Here is a 17,283-nt window from a genome sequence, read left to right on the forward strand (position 1 = left end):
CACCAGGTGTGCTGAATGAATGATGGTCATTCTGGGGCACTGGGTGGCCTTTAGCTCTTGCTGTTGGGGGTGTTTTGAATAGATGTTTGTAGCTGTGATTTGTCCATTTCCTTCTTGGTGACTCTTTGCCTCCAAGGGCTGCTGTGAGCCAATAATATTCACCAGATCTCCTCTTTCAATTATGGCTCACACTGTTCCTATCCAGCTACTCATGGCTGGGCTGCATTTTATTACGTCATCAGTCAACATTCAGAAGTCATTACCAAACCCAATGATCATTCTTTCTCACAGCTGTCATCTGAGAATTTACAGTTTGCATCAGCAAGTGGATATAGGTATCCAAAGGACAGTACTTTTGATCATGTCAGACTTAAAAATGCTTTGTTCTGAAGACTTTCACATGTGATGTATATAGTGGGATCACCTGTCACAAAATCCCATCAACGTGAATGTTTCCTTGGGTTTTCAGAACTTTGTTTTGGGTATCACTTCCTCAAGAGCCTCACACATTCCTCACTTCATCAGATGGGTGCTATTGGGCTAGAAATGAGACTCTGAGACTAAATGGCAGTCAGTGCACCAAAGCACAAAAATGAATTTCATTGCAAATCACCACATTAGAGATTTGAATTTTAAACTTAAATTTTAAATAAGTTTCTCCTTATTTCAGACAAAATGGATGCTACTTATAAATATATATACATATGCACACATGTAACTATTATGTGAGTAAACATCCTATATAATAAAAGGCTAATATGCAAATCGACCAAATGGCAGAACGACCAGTCACTATGACACGCACTGACCACTGTCAGTCGGACATCCCCCGAGGGTTCCTGGACTGCAAGAGGGCACAGGCTAGACTGAGGGACATCCCCCCCTACCACCGAGTGCACGAATTTCATGCACCAGGCCTCTAGTAATACCAGAATGTGGAAGGGCTACCAAGAATTCCATTGTGGCACTATACCATCATGAGTGAACCAATCCCAATTGTCAGAAAGTTAGATTGCTTCTAAATTTTAGCTAATGCAAAGTATAACAAACATCTGTGTACTTAAATCTCACCTACATCCTTAATCACTTCTCAAGGATAAATTCTTAAAAGTGAAATATCTAGACCAAATGAATGTTTTTAAGGCTTTGGATACAGCAGCCAACATTTACCTTAATCACTCTAGGTACCAGCAGGAGTTGAAACACATTTTGATTTGATTTATTATTTCTTGATGGAGCTGTCCTTCGTGATATTCTTGATGCCTTGCCTAATATCACAGGTTGTTTTTCTTTCTTTGAGTCAGTTTTCATTTTCTTAATTAGTAACCATCCTTTTACTTTTGCTGCTTAATACCATTTCCTCTCTCACTATCTGCTGATGTCAGCTACTGCTCATTCCTCACGACCAGTTCCAGTAGAGTCTCACTCACCATATGCCGGGAGCTTGGTGAGTCAAGACATGGTATTTCATGTCCTCGAAGCAACAAATCGCAGGAGCCTGCATAGGTCATGGCTGCACATTTCCATGTGGTGACTCTCTTTTGCCATGCCCAGGAATGAATGAGATTCCTCTACTTCTTCTGAACCATATAAAACATATCCTATCAGCTAAAATTGCTGCTCTTCTAATTTCAATAAGTTTACTGACTTAAAACTTTATTTCAGGTGTTTCATTTAGGTTCCTTATTTACATTTTACAATGCAACACCCTACCCATTAATAAATACTCTGTGTCTTGTACTACTAGACCATGGCTTCTCAACCTAGCACCGTTGACATTTTGAGCTGGATAATTCTATGCTGTGGAGCTTATCCTGTGCATTGTAGGATGTTGAGCAGCTGTCTACCCAGTAGATGCCAATAGCAACCCCTCCACAAGTTGTGACAACCAAAAAAAAGTGTCTCCAGACATAGCCAGTTGTCTCCTTAGGTGGTAAAATCATCCCAGTTGACTGTATTAGATTATCTTTGAGGGACATATCACCAAAGATATAAACAAATGAGACTACAAGATTACCTGAAGGAGGTCAGGAACAGAGGCTCCTTTAAAAAGCAGGAAATGGAGAGGGCTGTGGCCCAAGTGGATGGAAAATTAGGAGCAGAGAGAATTCTAGGTGAGCATTACTGGTGTTCCAGTGGGTTCCATCATGATGACTTGGGGGAGGGGCAGGTGAGCTCCGTGATGTGGACCACCAGCCTTGATAACACTCTTCTGTGAGGCACAGCCCAGGGCCTAATTGTGCCAGTGTCTGGAGTAGGCACACTACTAGCCTCCCTCCCACCTCTTCCTAAGAGAAAGGTGTGCCCCTTAGCAAAGATATCTCTGAGGTTTTGTTATTTTGTTTTGTTTTGTTTTGTTTTTGTTTTGAGTATGTTTTCCTGAAGCTTTATTCAGAAAACACATACCCTGCCTCTACTTAAATACAGGTTTCTAATCTTGCAAATGCAAGCCCCCTCCTATCTTCTGCAAGCCAAGCCTGGAGACAATCCGTGCCCCAGAAATACAGCTCATTGGCCATCCTCTCTCACCTGCATCCTTCGCTGCTCTGCACAGCTCAGCCCCCTATAGCTGACAGCTTCTGAACAGCCCGCAAGGGAATTCAGACTCCTGAGTTAACCTTTCCTTTGAAATACCCAAGAGTCAACACAAGAATCATTATTTATTCTGGCTTTTTACAGTTGCTTAGAGTTGTGGGTTTTTTTATGACCATCACTTCTATTCCCTGTCTCCCTCCCCGCCACCCCATCTGAAAAAGCTGGAAGTGATAATGAAACACTGTAAAGACAAAATCAGTTCGTAACTCTGCTGTCCAGACCAGACCGTGGATGAACTTGTGTCTAGGTCACTGCTTTTTAATGTACTTAGTACTGACTGCAGCCTAATTCACCCAAACCCTGCATGAGAGAAAATCCCCTGACAGTGTACCTCCTAGAACCATCTTCCAGCCATCTTCTCTTCCTGTGACATGTGGCTTCTCCTGGGAGGAAGAGTCTGATTTAAAATGGGAATGCTTCCTATGACTGCAGAACCAGTCCCTTTGTCTTGCAATATCACGGGACTCTGGTATATCTCACTGAAATCTCTGGAAACTGAAAGCCTGCCCATGTGTATTGATTGCAGTGGCCCCTCCTCGATAGAGAAATCTAGGCAATAGAGATGCATTTTGCTGATGAAGAGGCCTTTCTGTTTGCGTTTCGAGGATGCAGCTCAGCTGTAAAAGCTCTCTTCTTTACATAGACGTGAATGGCTGTGACATGTGTGAGGAGCCACGTGGTTTAGCATTTCTCCTGAAATGGAAAGCCTTCTCCTGATCAGGAGAGCTCTTCCCGTTTGCACCTCCCAGGTACCCAGCCCAGTGCATTGGAGATGGCGACGGGAGCAGGTGTAAACTCCTGCACAGGAGAGGAGCCAAAGGCCTCTTGTTAATTCTCATTCTATAGGGACTTTGATGAATGTGATCATTCAAGTGGTCTTGTGAGCTGCCATCCCTTAAAGGACCCCAGTGTACAAAGTCTCATTGTAAAGTGTATGGACATCTTTAATTTCTAGTTTTTGAACTTTCTGATTTTTATCCCTAAGTCACATCTTTCTCTTCCTATAAGGAACAATGACTTCCACTATTCCATCCTCAAGCCAACTAAGATAGAAATCTTTTAAATGGAATTTAAGCCCTAGAGGGAAGCAAACGTATGAAAAGCAAATCATAGGAAAGCTTTTTCCTTTTCTTTTTTTTTTAACCCACACATTGAACACATCCCCTCACCTATGTAATTTTCTTCCTAAGCAGACATTTCTTACAGTGGCCAGCATGTCTATCCCTCCTTGCCTGCCTGGGACCATATCAGAAAGCACCACGTCCAAATTTCAGCAGCCCCTTGGCTTCTAAATTGGGAGCATGTTATTCTCTTCTTTTCTAAAAAGGTTTGAGCATTACCTTCTTAGAGAGATAATATATATTCACAATTTTATACAAGTTTAGAAAGTGAGTGACATACACTATTCACTGATTTGATTATTGACACTAGTTATACGGTCATGCATTTAAAGCCAGTGAAAAAAAGTACTGAGAATATGTTCTAGAGGGTGGCACTATTTTGGAAGACAAATCAATCTCTTGGTTTGCTCTGTGCTCTACTGGCAACACAATCCTGCCACACACTTTCCTTGTTTTGCTTCCATCCTGTGCCTAAGAGAGCACCATGGCAAAAGTCATGGTGTAGCTAGAGGACCCTTCTGATACCAAGATTTCTTAGTCTTTGCTATGGTTACTGTCTCAGCCAGCTTGGGCTGCTATAACAAAATACTGTAAAGTGGGGGGCTTAAACAACAAGCATTCATTTATCACAGTTCTGGAGGCTGGAAGTCCAAGATCAAGGGACTAGCAGATTTGGTGTCTGTTGAGGGCCTTTTCCTGGTTTACAGGTGGTTGTCTTCTTGCTGTGTTCTCACAAGGCAGAAAGAGGAAAATCTGGTCCCTTCATCTTGTGATAAGGACACTAGTCCCATTGTGGGGGCTTCGCCCTCTTATCCTCACCTAAACCTAATCACCTCCCAAAGCCCCACCTCCAAACACCATCACATTAGAGGTTAGGGCCTTGACATGTGAGTCTTGGGCAGGCACAGGCATTCAGGCCATGGTGTTATGCATAAAACATCTGAAAACTCTGTATAACCCCCTTAATCTTTAGCTTCATGAACTGTGTTGGTGCAAAATTCTAAATTCCTATAAACAAGAGAATGAATAAGGGGAACTTTAAAGCTAAAATGTGTTCTGTTATATTTTCCTACTTAACAACATAGGAATGTCTTACACAAAATATCATTTGAACATTGAAGTAATACCTTTAAGAATCAAGAACAGCTAGAACTTTTGCAAATTTTATCTGTTGGGATATAGCAGATGGAAATGAAAAATGTGCACAAAATCGAGGAACATTGATTTACCAAGTCCAAAGAGTAAAACTATGAGAAGAAAAGGGACTTTCCACTGAAAAGTTCCCCCAAGCTGGAATAAAACTTTTTAAAATCACAAAGGCCTTCCTCCTTTTTTGTTTGCTTTCACTTTAATCTCAGCTTGAGTCTCAATTTAAACCTGATAAATGAAGATAAACACACAGCTATATGTTTATGTGTAAGTGTGTGTGGGGGGGTGGTATATGCCACAACCTGGCAATAGTGCAGATAATATAATCAAAATATACTCAGCCAGCATTGTTCCTGTTGGATTTTTGGAAATACTTTGTCCCCTTGGTTGTGCCCTGTCTTTATTACATAGAACGTTCTCGCTCCTGACTTGATAACATTTTGCTTCTTTATATATCACTTTTATATTTCAATCTCTTAAAGAATTTTGATAATATGCCCTCAAAATATAGTCTAAAATAAGCAGTTTGCATAAGGCTCATTGTGTTCTTAGGATCAATGAGCTGGATGATCAGTTTTGAAGGTGTTAAAGGTTTAGCCACTGCTTGCCTTAGTCCATGTGCCCATTCTGTACAAATTTCAGGATGGGTACCTCTTCTGTTCAAGTTTATAAATGACATATTTCCTCTTTGGTAGAAGAGTTGCATAGCCATGATTTCTTCAGATCCTCAGTCTAGTAGAAGAAGTGTACCAGTAGAAGTTTGCATGTGCAGAACTGTTTCACGCCTTCAGTGGGATCCTGATGTCACCATCGCTCTATAGTCCTATTATGTTGATTCTCTAGGCAACATAACGTCAAGTATGTTAGCACAATTCTTAAGATTCTGTTCTTTTTATGGGTAGTGAAAAACAGTTTCTTAATGGGTAGTTGATACTTCTTTCCCTCTTAGTTCAAGAGTCTGAATAAAGTACCCAGATGAAAGCTGAATCTATTGACTGATTTAAAACCGTTCTTTTTCTTCGATCTTGACAGGGGCCAGAGTGCCATCAACATTATGAAATAGTAGAGAATCCCCTTTGAATTCCATCTCTAGCTGCCATCAAAGATGATCCCTGTCATATTGGTTTTCCTTTTATTTCCTTCAAGTTCTCTATGTAACCCTTAAGAAAGGATTGTCATGGAAGGTATTTAAGAGCTACATAGATTGCATGTCAGAGCACAAGGAAATTGTCTATGATTTAGCCATTTATCCTAAACGACTAAATAAAACTTCCGTTTTATTGTGCAGAAGTTAGAAAAGTAGAACAAGATGGAACCCAGCAAACACAACCCAGCTGCCTTTTGCTCTTCATAGAGTTTGACTGTCACATATTGTAATGAGCATGCAAATACTGTATGTCTTTTGTTACTGTTATGTTAGCTCTGACATGAGAGAGATATTTCATCCATGTTGGGCTCTAAATTCTAGAGTCTGATTTTTCTCAATATTATTAAATCTTTGTATGAAAAGGATATTTTAAAAGATAGAAGATGACAAAATAAAAACCCAAATGAAATAATTTTCCATTTCCTGTTGCACTAGCAAATATATTCAGTACCCCAAGCTGGTTTCATTTAAAAAGTCAGTATCACCCCTGTTTCATCACCGATATCAACAAACCTACTTTCCTTGTGCTCTGTTTCTATCCAAAAAAGTGGGCTGGTCTCAAATAGTGAACCACGTGCACTGTGACAAGACTGGTTCACTTTCATTTTTTAAAAAGTGTATTTAAAAGACATGTGCTGGTTTCATTGATAGGCTGTGCACAGATGCAAATTCATCTTTGAATGGTTTAGAAGTGGCTTTGGTTAAAAAAAAAAAAAACAGCAACACAAGAAGATTCCTACATTGAGTGTTCTTGTTAGAAAGCTGAAATTGAGTGACATTCTTACTGAAAATGACCTGTAATGGGATGTCCAACATCCATCTGTGGGATGTCATTCATCTCTGAGATTTAGCCTTGACTTAAACTAAGCTGTATCAGAACTGAGAAAAAGAAGGCTTGAGTTTTCAGGGTTGCTTTTTTAAAAAATAAATGATGAAATTCTTGAAATTATTTATGACAGTGAAATAACTTTACGTTATCTCTATCAACACTTCCTTTTTTATGTTACAAGGATATGAAGTAAGCTTATATTTTCTTCCAGTAAAATTTTCAGACCTTACACAGAATCTGAAATATAGTTGTAATTTTGTATTTATACGTATATGTATATATACACACATGCACATATGTGCATAGAACATATCTATGAAAAATCATAGAGTATCACATTTAGACTATATTTATTTTTAAGCATCATCAATAAACACAAATAAAGCAGTTAAATAACTTAGCACTTCACCCTAAAATTAAGGGTTATTTTGTTTTACTGTGATTCTTCTTAAAAGTAAACATGGGAATATTTTTTTTATACATACAGTTTATTTCATGTCTACCCTCATTATACTCGTTGCCTTTATTTTTCACAAAAGACAAAGGCTGTGTATAATCAAAGATCAAAATCAATAGTACAGTTTTTGATATTTTAAATAAAAGTAATACAACAAAAAATTTAAAATGTGGAAAAAATAAAAAACAGTTTATTAATAAGTTTTTATTTCATTACATGGTTTTTATGATGCATTTTACATGCAATAAAGCACAAACCCATACCAATTTGTATACTGCTTTGTTCACTTAACTGTTAATGTAATAATTTGCCCAAGTTGCTACAAGTTCTTCAAAATTATTCTTTTTAATGATCTACTTTATATGCCTTTGTGCAATAAACCATAATTTCTAAATTATTTGTAATTAATTTTCAACCACAAATTTTTTATTTATTAGATTCAATTCAAAGCAAACTTAGCTACCAGAATTGCTACAAGATCTAATGTGCCTATGCTATGTTAATGCATCTAATAAACCATAGCAATTTTTTTTTGTTTATTCTGTCTTTTGTTTGAAGCCTATAGATACAATAATAGTACTCAAAATCAAACAAGTTATATAGGAATTTATCAGAATTCACACTTACCCATAAGAAGTGAAGGCATTTGATCATTACTAACTACATTATGTCAGTGGTATACTAACTATAAAATAAGCCACCTTGATCTGCAGCTTTCTTCTTCCCTGCCCACTCAAAATCAGTCCATCTCTTCTCCTTCCTTCCTGTAGCAATGGCCTAGAATTGTTCTCAGGGAGCTTATCCATTCTACTGACAGTTACGTTCACTTTTGTCCAAGCTCCAACCCCCTTCACCCTCCATCATAAGCTCCTGGTGGGCAGGAATGGCCCTCCTATTTTTGGACGGCTACTGCATTACCCTACATGCAAAACATGTCCACCAAATGTTATGACACCCTGGTTTTGTTATGATCTGTAATGTTCACAGAAGGCAATGTTGGTAAGCGTAATGGTGTTAAAGATGTTTACTCTCTTATTTTTCTTCCTTCAGTGGGATGGAGTAGGACCTCTTCCCGACTGTGCAGAACCACCAAAAGGGATCCAGATGCTGTGGCACCCATCAATAGTCAAACCCTACCTCACACTGCTCTCTGAGTGCTCAAATGCCGACACGCTGGAAGGGGCGGCAGGCGCCCTGCAGAACTTGGCTGCAGGGAGCTGGAAGGTATGACTAGTTCGTTACCATAAAAAAGAAATGTGGGATTATGAGCACGACCTTAGAAAATAGCACAAGTCCAGTTTTGAGGACTGCAATTCTAATGAAGTTTTTGAGGATGTTAGAGAAAGACCAGTTACACTGAACGGTTGGACTTAGAAAAGGTATTCCTTTGGAAAATTCTCCTTAAGAGCTCAGGGGTCCTTGAAGATCAGTACAAAGCACCTACGGCTAGATGTAAGTGTAGTCATTGAAAATGCCGTGATGTGCTCTCCATTCTGCTTGTGCAGCTGAGCTACCTGGTTTTCAGAGGTGACTGGGACATGCTGACGCTTTGCAAAGCACTGTTGTCGGCTGTTAAAGGAGTTAATACCCAAACATCTGTATACAAACTCATGTGATTGCTGTAATGTTATATAGGTGGTCCTGTTCCCAGAGGAAAAGAAGGTCTTGAATTTTTAAATTATTGGCTTTCAGAGAGAAGTAGTATTGCTAGTTATCTTTGGCAAAAATGTTAAAGTAAAACAAATATGTGATTGGGAATATTATAGTCCTTATAAACACACACTGATTGGTTTTCACAGAAAATTTCCATGACCCTCATTTTGGGTAGGAAGAGATTCACCATAGCAAAGAATTCTTGAGTTTGATCACTAAATATTACATGAGCTAACTCGCCTTATTGCATAAAAAAGTGTAACTTCTTAGAAGAATGAGTGCATATAGGGAAAAATATCAAAAGAGGAAGTTTGGGCGTCTGCCATCCATTTTTCATTCATTTAATATTAAAGCCTCAGTTTGAAATATGCATAATCACTCCTTTAACACTTTATTGAAAAAAAATGTTAATATAGACACATAACTACAGATATTTTTCAGAAGTTTAATACTATAGGCACCACACATACTGGCCTCAGCATTGTCATGCAATCACACCCTCTCTTATTATACCTTCCAACTTCTAGCTTCTTGTCATCTCTCTCTCTCTCTCTCTCTCTCTTTCTTCTCTCTCTCTCTCTCTCTCTCTCTCTCTCTCTCTCTCTCTGTGTGTGTGTGTGTGTGTGTGTGTGTGTGTGTGTGTGTGTGTAAGAGAGAAAGAGAGAGAGAGAGAGAGAGAGAGAGAGAGAGAGAGAGAGAGAGGAGGGGGCAGAGAGATCCTTTGTTTCCATTGCTACAGTTTTGGCAGTAGTACTGCTTTCTCTCTCAGGTGTGACCTCCCAACTTTGGGGGCCTAGTCTCTGACAATATTTCCCAGGATCTGGCTACTGATGACTGAGAGGCTCACCCTTTCTTCTTTTGAGAGTCTTAGGAATGAACATATTATCCCTTTCCTCCCCTGCTCATAGGCATCCCTAATGTTGTACTGGAAGAATTTAGGTTGGGGGAGAAGAAGTGAAGTTGTCACTTGCTTTCAACCATAGAAATGTTTCAAAAGCAGAGTCATGCCAGGCAGAATTCTAGAGAATAGTTTTGTATGAGTAGAAAAGAGATAATCATGGAAATCATTTTCTTGAACTAACCCTTAGATTTTATATCCCTCTAAATTTAGGAGGCTTTGATTCAAGTCTCAGTTCAAACATAGACTCTACCTCTTTGGATTTTTGTGACCCTTGGGCAAATTGTAGCACCTCCTTATGTTCTCAGGTGTGTCATCTTAGAACAGAGAAGATTGTGGATGCTTCACATCACATCATGCAGCCCAGTCATGACACTGGATGCAAAGAGGAGAGCAGGATGTCATTGACTAAGAGGTTCTCAGTATATACAGCCAAGAGCACTTAGTGGCTACAAGTCCCCACCCAGCTTCCGAGTTAGAGGACTGACCAGATGGGCATGGGAAAGTGGGATCTGGCCCATGGTCATGAGTCTAACCTGAACCACAACACCATCTAGGTGGTAGCAAATCAAGTATGCCATCTTGAACCTATGATATTTTCGTGAATTATTATTTTCTTTAAGAAATATTTAGGTTCTTATGACAATTTAAGAAATGGAGACATATTTTTGACCTCTAGAAGATTTTAAATGTAAGATTACAACCTCAGCTTTAAAAATTAAAATCTATGTTCCACATATTCAAAAAGTTAATTGGAACCAATGGAAACATATTAAAGACCTGAAGCTTCTAAAGTTAATGTACAATGTTTGAAACGAAAATGCATGGAAATGGCAATTAACAGCATATAGACAATGCAGAAGAAAAAATTAGTGAACTGGAAAACATCAGTGGAAACTATACAAAAGGAAACACAGAAAAAAAATGTACAGTGGCCTGTTGTATGTGTAATTGCAGTCCCCAAATGAGAGGAGAGATAAAGGAAGAAGAAAACAAAAAAAAATTATTTAAAAATTTAATTATTGAAAAAAATTTAAATTTAATGGAAACCATACACTCACAGATTCAAGCAGCTTATGGGACACAAAGCACAACAAATATGAAGAAACTGTGTCAAGGTACATCGTAATCAAATTGTTCAAAATCAGTAGTAAAGAGAAAATCTTAAAAGCAGCCAGAGTAAAAAAGAAACGTTACGTACTAAGAACTGCACCACATCTAACATCAAAATTAAGGATCAGTGTCACCAATTATCCATTTATGTATAGAAGTCTTTACCGAGCTATTAAGAATGTCCTCTAGAAAGGAATCTGGTCTGTGAACACTTTAAAGGCAGAAGCCAAGTCCCATGTATTTCTTTGTACCCCACTGTTCATCCCTGTGATAGAAAAGTGCTATGGGAAAACTATATTCTTTTCAGTTTCCAAATGCATCAGTGCTTTGCAGGCTGCAGATTTTGATAGCATTTCCCAATCCCACAGTTCCTGCAGGTTGAACATTCTGTTTAAATTACCAGGCTCTGTGTCATAACCAGTCAGCTAGGGGAGCTGCGGAGGTATGTCTGGGTCTTTAGTGCTTGGAATAAGAAAATAATGAGATTAAAGATTTTATGCTATTTTGGTATTCAAAAATTCTCTCCTACTTTGGATTATAAAATAAGAATTATGGGTGAAGTATCATACAATTTTTTCAATTTTTTCTGGTAATAATATCTTGCTGACTGTTTTCAGTACATAAACCTGCCCATTAGTTCAGCACAGTTATCCCCAGTGTGAAATGTATCCCCACATATTGAGTAGACATTTATTTGGTAATTTTTCCCATTACTAATAGAGTAGAGACTAATAAGGAGCAGATGAAGTCAGTATCACAAAAATTATTCTGTATTTTCAACAGAGTTTAACAACTGTGGCCATCAGATTTCCTAGTCCACATCAGATTTTAAAAAAACAAGGAGTGCCTCTTATAAACAGGCATGAAGATCTGCCTAAGAAGGGAGAGTAAATACTGTGATGGCAAAGAGAAAAGACAAAAGACAAAAAGTAACTACACGGATGCAAGAGAGGAAAACTGCCAGAAGCCATTCAATGTCTTGGCTGTTGCATATCCTATCTAATAAAAGAGTAATATGCAAATTGACCGTACCTCTGCTACACCCACAAGCCATGCCCACCAGCCAATCAGGAGCGAGTATGCAAATAACCCCAACCAAGATGGCTGTGGCCACAGAGAGCAGGAGGGAGGCTTGGGTTTTCCCGGCAATGGAGGAAGCCAAGCTTTCCGCACATACTAGCAGGCCCAGGCCTCCACTCCAGGCTACAAAGTTTCAATTATAGAAGATAAATAAAGCCCAACAGAAATGGCGGCAGCCAAAGAGCTGGAGAGAGCAGGAGGCTAGGGTTGCCCCCGGCAATGGAGGAAGCCAAGCTTTCCACACACCCTGGCCTGCCTTGGCCTCCACTTAAGGCTACAAAGTTTCAATTATAGAAGACAAATAAATCCCAACAGAAATGGCTGCCGCTACAGAGGGAGCAGAAGGCTTGGCTCTGCTCCAGGCTACAAAGTTTCAATTGTAGAAGATAAATAAATCCCAGATCCCAGGGCCTCTGCTTGGGTCGCCGGGGGGCATGGCTGGCCTGCAAACCACTACAGGCCCCTCACCCAGTCCTCCCCACACCCCAAGGGAACCCTCACCCTGATCCGGGACACCCTTCAGGGCAAACCAGCTGGCCCCCACCCATGCACCAGGCCTCTATCCTATCTAATAAAAGAGTAATATGCAGTTTGACCATCACTCCAACACACAAGATGGCTGCCCCCATGTGGTCAAAGATCCTGCCCCCATGTGGACACAAGATGGCTACCACAAGATGGCCAGCAGGGGAGGGCAGTTGTAAGGGACCAGGCCTGCAAGGGAGGGCAGTTGTGGGCAATCAGGCCAGCAGGGGAGGGCAGTTGGGAGGGACCAGGCCTGCAAAGGAGAGCAGTTGGGGGCAATCAAGCCTGCAGGGGAGGGCAGTTAGGGGTGACCAGGCTGGCAGAGGAGGGAAGTTGGGGGTGACTGGGCCCGCAGGGAAGGGCAGTTGGAGGGGACCCAGGCCTGCAGGGTAGAGCAGTTGGGGGGTACCAGGCCTGCAGGGGAGGGCAGTTAGGGGCAAACAGGCTGGCAGGGGAGCAGTTAGGCATCAATCAGGCTGGCAGGGGAGTGGTTAGGGGGTGATCAGGCTGGCAGGCAGAAGCAGTTAGGGGCAATCAGGAAGGCAGGCAGGTGAGCAGTTGGGAGCCAGCAGTCCTGGATTGTGAGAGGGATGTCCGACTGCCTTTTTAGGCCCTATCCCACCGGGATTGGGCCTAAACGGGCAGTTGGACATCCCTCGAGGGGTCCCAGGTTGGAGAGGGTGCAGGCTGGACGGAGGGACACTCCCCCTCCGTGCACGAATTTCGTGCACCGGGCCACTAGTATTCTAATAACTGATAATCATAATACTGACCCTCTGTAATGAAGAAAACGTTAAACTATTACTAGTAATTTTTAAAGACAGAAATCATTTTAGAAATATTTCCATCCAATTATTAGAGTAGAATTTTGACTCTCAGAATGTCAACCAAACTTGTAAGAAGCACTAACCTTCCTTATACTGTAACTTTAGTCCAATGGAATGGTCCTCAGGCAGAGCAAGGGACTGCTAAGGAATATTTGAGTATAGTTACAAATATATGTGCTTCCATAAGAGCTTTATTATAAAAATGCAAATACATGGGCATGCATGAAAGTCAATTACATTACCATCATCTGTTGTATAATTTATTAATTTACCATATTAAATGGTAAAGGATTATGTGGGGAGGGAAGATAATCCATAGGGATGATTTGAGAAAATCTTCATTAAGCCATACACTGATAAATTGTTATAATTTTTAAATGACTGAGAACAACTTATACAAGAAATAAGTAAATCTTTACTTTAAAAAAAAGATTTCACTTAAGAAAAAAATATTGATTAAGTAAAAGATTAAATTAGGATACACAATAGCCTCAATTTTCGTATAGACAGTGTTATTATCTGAAACCTAGCGTTCCAAGAATGTGATTTTATAGCAACTGTTGAAATTTAGTGACTTTTTTTTAGTGTTCTTAACTTTTTATGACCCAAACAAAAGCAGAAATGTGAAAGTAAAACACCAGTATTTTGCATAGAGATTGCTTTTTATAGACCTCATCTTCCAAAACAATAATTACTCTTTATGGGGAGATCATGCACACTCCTTTTATGTGACAAATTGACTAGCAAACACATCTTCATAATGGCCCTAAATACTTTTTAAACTTTAAAACCCTCATTACTTGGTTTATGAGCATCAGAAAAACATAATAGCATTGTGACAGAAGCAAAGTGATAAATGTTTTTCATAGCCAGCGTGGAATTCAGTTACCTTTTCCTCTTTTACAGTACAATGATGTTTTTGTCACGGAATAATAAAACTATTGGATATAGTAGGTTAAAGATTTGTAAAAATGTTACCAAATGTTCTTTGAACTCCCATTTATGGGTTATTTCTATTATAACTGAACTTTGTGAAATCCCAGGACTTGAACTGTAGAAATATATCTGCACTTGCTATTAAGCCAAACATTTTAGATATCTTTGTTTAGTCAACTTTCCCCCTAAAATGTGACTATTCTCAAGACTATTATTTCCTCATTTACTTTTAAAATAAGGTAGACTAAGTAGGTATTTGAGTATTAATTTTTAATATTTGATAAGCTAACATAATAGCAACATAGATGTAGTGAAAATAGAATCTTCTGGCACAAATGAATAAAAAATAAGAGAACTGAGAAATTTGAGACTCATCCCTAGAGACATGGTCAACAGCCTCAAGAAGGATGCTGAATTGAGCATAGCTTAGTTGTTCTCAGGGCTAAATTGAAATGTCCAGGACTTCCATTGACAATACTCAAAGGGTCTTTAACTCAGGAGTTTAGAGGAGAGTCGAATGAGTTATTGGAACACTAAAATAATAACATGAGTTATTAGACCAAGATTCATTGGTGAATTTGCAAAGAATTATATCACTATGATTGCAGATGTATATAATTTACACTTGTCTTTTTGAGATGCAGAAGAGAATGGTAGTCAAGCACACCAACTCTAGGGCAGTGCTTCCTGGGTTCAAGATCTGGTCAAGCAGCTGCAGGCTGAGGGAACTTGCCATGCCTCCCTATTCTCATCTGTAAAATGGGAATAACACTAGTACATACTTCACAGGGACAAGATGAGGATTATATGAATTAATGCATGTAAAAAAAAATAGAACTGTGCCTGGCATTTGGTTAGGTGTTAGGTTTCTTATAGTGGAGATTATTTTGAGGACATATCCTGAAGTCCTCATTGGGAAAGCATTTCTGCAGGAGAAATTTGGGTCACATTTCTGTGCTGTTTTCTCCTGGACCAGTTCTTTTTTTCTCCATCTTCTCTTTGTCATTCTTCCCCCTCCCTTTCCTACTCCTCTTCCTTCTCATCCTCTTCAATCATCGAGCATCCTCTCTTCCACGCATGGGCTGTTCTTCTTAGAAGCATCCTGGTCCGTGCCTGATAGCTCCCTTCTCTGTACACGTATGCTCAGTGCACAGTGCTCTCATTCTGCCCAAAGATTTTCACTTCAGCTACAATGGGTTATGATACACGTTTCTCTCTTGTTCATGTTTTTATGCCAGTGGTACTCTTACTTTTGTTTAGATTATAAAACTCTTGACAACCCATGCAACCTCTAACCACCACAGTGGCTGATTCCACGGCAACTGACTTCTCTTTTGGAAAACTCTATAGGAACATCATGGTTCTGTATTGAGTGTACCTGAAAACATACCTCATACCTCATTTCCCAATAACTTTGGTGACTTTCTCCTTTCCACCTCTAACTGGGGTTTACTCTTTTTTGGTGGTTCAGTTTAGTTACACATTACCTCTGAGACTGGTCAATTGTTTGGCTGCTACTTAAAAGGCATCACTATCACCTATTTTTGCATGTCAAGAAATCTTGTGGAAACTTGCAACATCTTTTGAGTGAAATATAAGTAGTTTATTCTGAGTTGTCTTATTCTAAACTGGTATTGGGAATTTTCCATACACGTACAAAACTAAAAGTTTCAAAATAAAAGTTATTTTCGCCCTGACTGGTTTGGCTCAGTGGATAGAGCGTCGGCCTGCGGACTGAAGGGTCCCAGGTTCGATTCCGGTCAAGGGCATGTACATTGGTTGCGGGCAAATTCCCAGTGGGGAGTGTGCAGGAGGCAGCTGATCGATGTTTCTCTCTCATCGATGTTTCTAACTCTCTATCCCTCTTCCTTCCTCTCTGTAAAAAATCAATAAAATATATATTTAAAAAAAAATAAAAAAATAAAAGTTATTTTCTATGCAGCAATTGTAATATATGAGTTGAAATATGTTGTCTGCTTATCCCTTTTCACTTAAGGAGAACATACCACTGTTGACCATTTTATGATACCAAAAGGTGTATCTGTAACATTTTGGGACATATATAGCCTCTTTTTTTTTTTTTTTTTTTACTCTCAAATAAGTTCTCAACAAAGCTGAAGGACTCTCATTATTTTCAACAAAGCTGAAGGACTCTCATTATTTTCCAAACACCAAATCATTTTCTATCCCACATGGACAGGATATAACAACTGAACTTCTAAGATGATACAATCATAAACTTCCCTTGTTGGCTTATTTCAAATATGGCCAAGTTCTTCTCTATCAATGTTTGGAAGGATGGAGGCAAGAGCAAGGCAGTGTCTTGGGGACTGAGCACAGAGGATTAGGGGAGAGAGAATGAGATGCTGGCAGAGGAGGGAAAATTGTCAGCATCATAAGAGAAGCAGATTTGGAGTAATAGGACTGGGGGTCAGGGGCACAGTTGACCCTGATGAGCAGGTTACTTAACAACTTTGTGCCTCGATTTCCTCATCTATAAATATGAATACTAATGCCACCTCCCAGCGTCTTGGGGAATTAGAAGAGGTCACTAATGTACATCCAGCATCCTGAACTGGAATGAAGTGTGCCAGGGAAGAGGCCATCTCTAGGGCCCATACATCAGCCTACCCAAATTCCCAAGAACATTGCCACTATCTCCCAAAGGGCCAGCATATCTCCCCAGTATAAAATCAATTGTTGATGTTCATCTCACAGTTGGTAAACATTGAGCCTACATTCTGATTTCCATTTTCTTCCTTTCTCTTGCCTCCCTTCTTAGTTTTAAGGATGAACCCAACAATACATGCGCTGCATAAGCTCAAGTTTCCTTGGGCCCTGGAGACCAGACGTTTACAAGTATAGTGGAGGTGGTAGATGAAAATCGTGTCTCAGCATTTCAAATTGCGAATGAATTTTCTAGTGTACATGAAGGAGGTTCTGTACTATGTTC

At 39.6% G+C, this 17,283-nt stretch overlaps 1 protein-coding gene across 7 annotated transcripts in view; it reads left to right on the forward strand.

Annotated features, from left to right (window-relative positions):
• CTNND2 (catenin delta 2) overlaps window positions 1-17,283 on the forward strand; it is an 804,920-nt gene that overhangs the window by 698,654 nt on the left and 88,983 nt on the right. For all 7 annotated transcript variants that reach the window (XM_080680431.1, XM_080680434.1, XM_080680433.1 and 4 more), the window contains one exon: window positions 8,349-8,522. In XM_080680431.1, the coding sequence (XP_080536557.1) occupies window positions 8,349-8,522 (174 nt within the window). The remainder of the gene's footprint in view (window positions 1-8,348; window positions 8,523-17,283) is intronic.

This window comes from Plecotus auritus, assembly GCF_963455305.1.
Source record: "Plecotus auritus genome assembly, chromosome: 7".
Taxonomy (NCBI): domain Eukaryota; kingdom Metazoa; phylum Chordata; class Mammalia; order Chiroptera; family Vespertilionidae; genus Plecotus; species Plecotus auritus.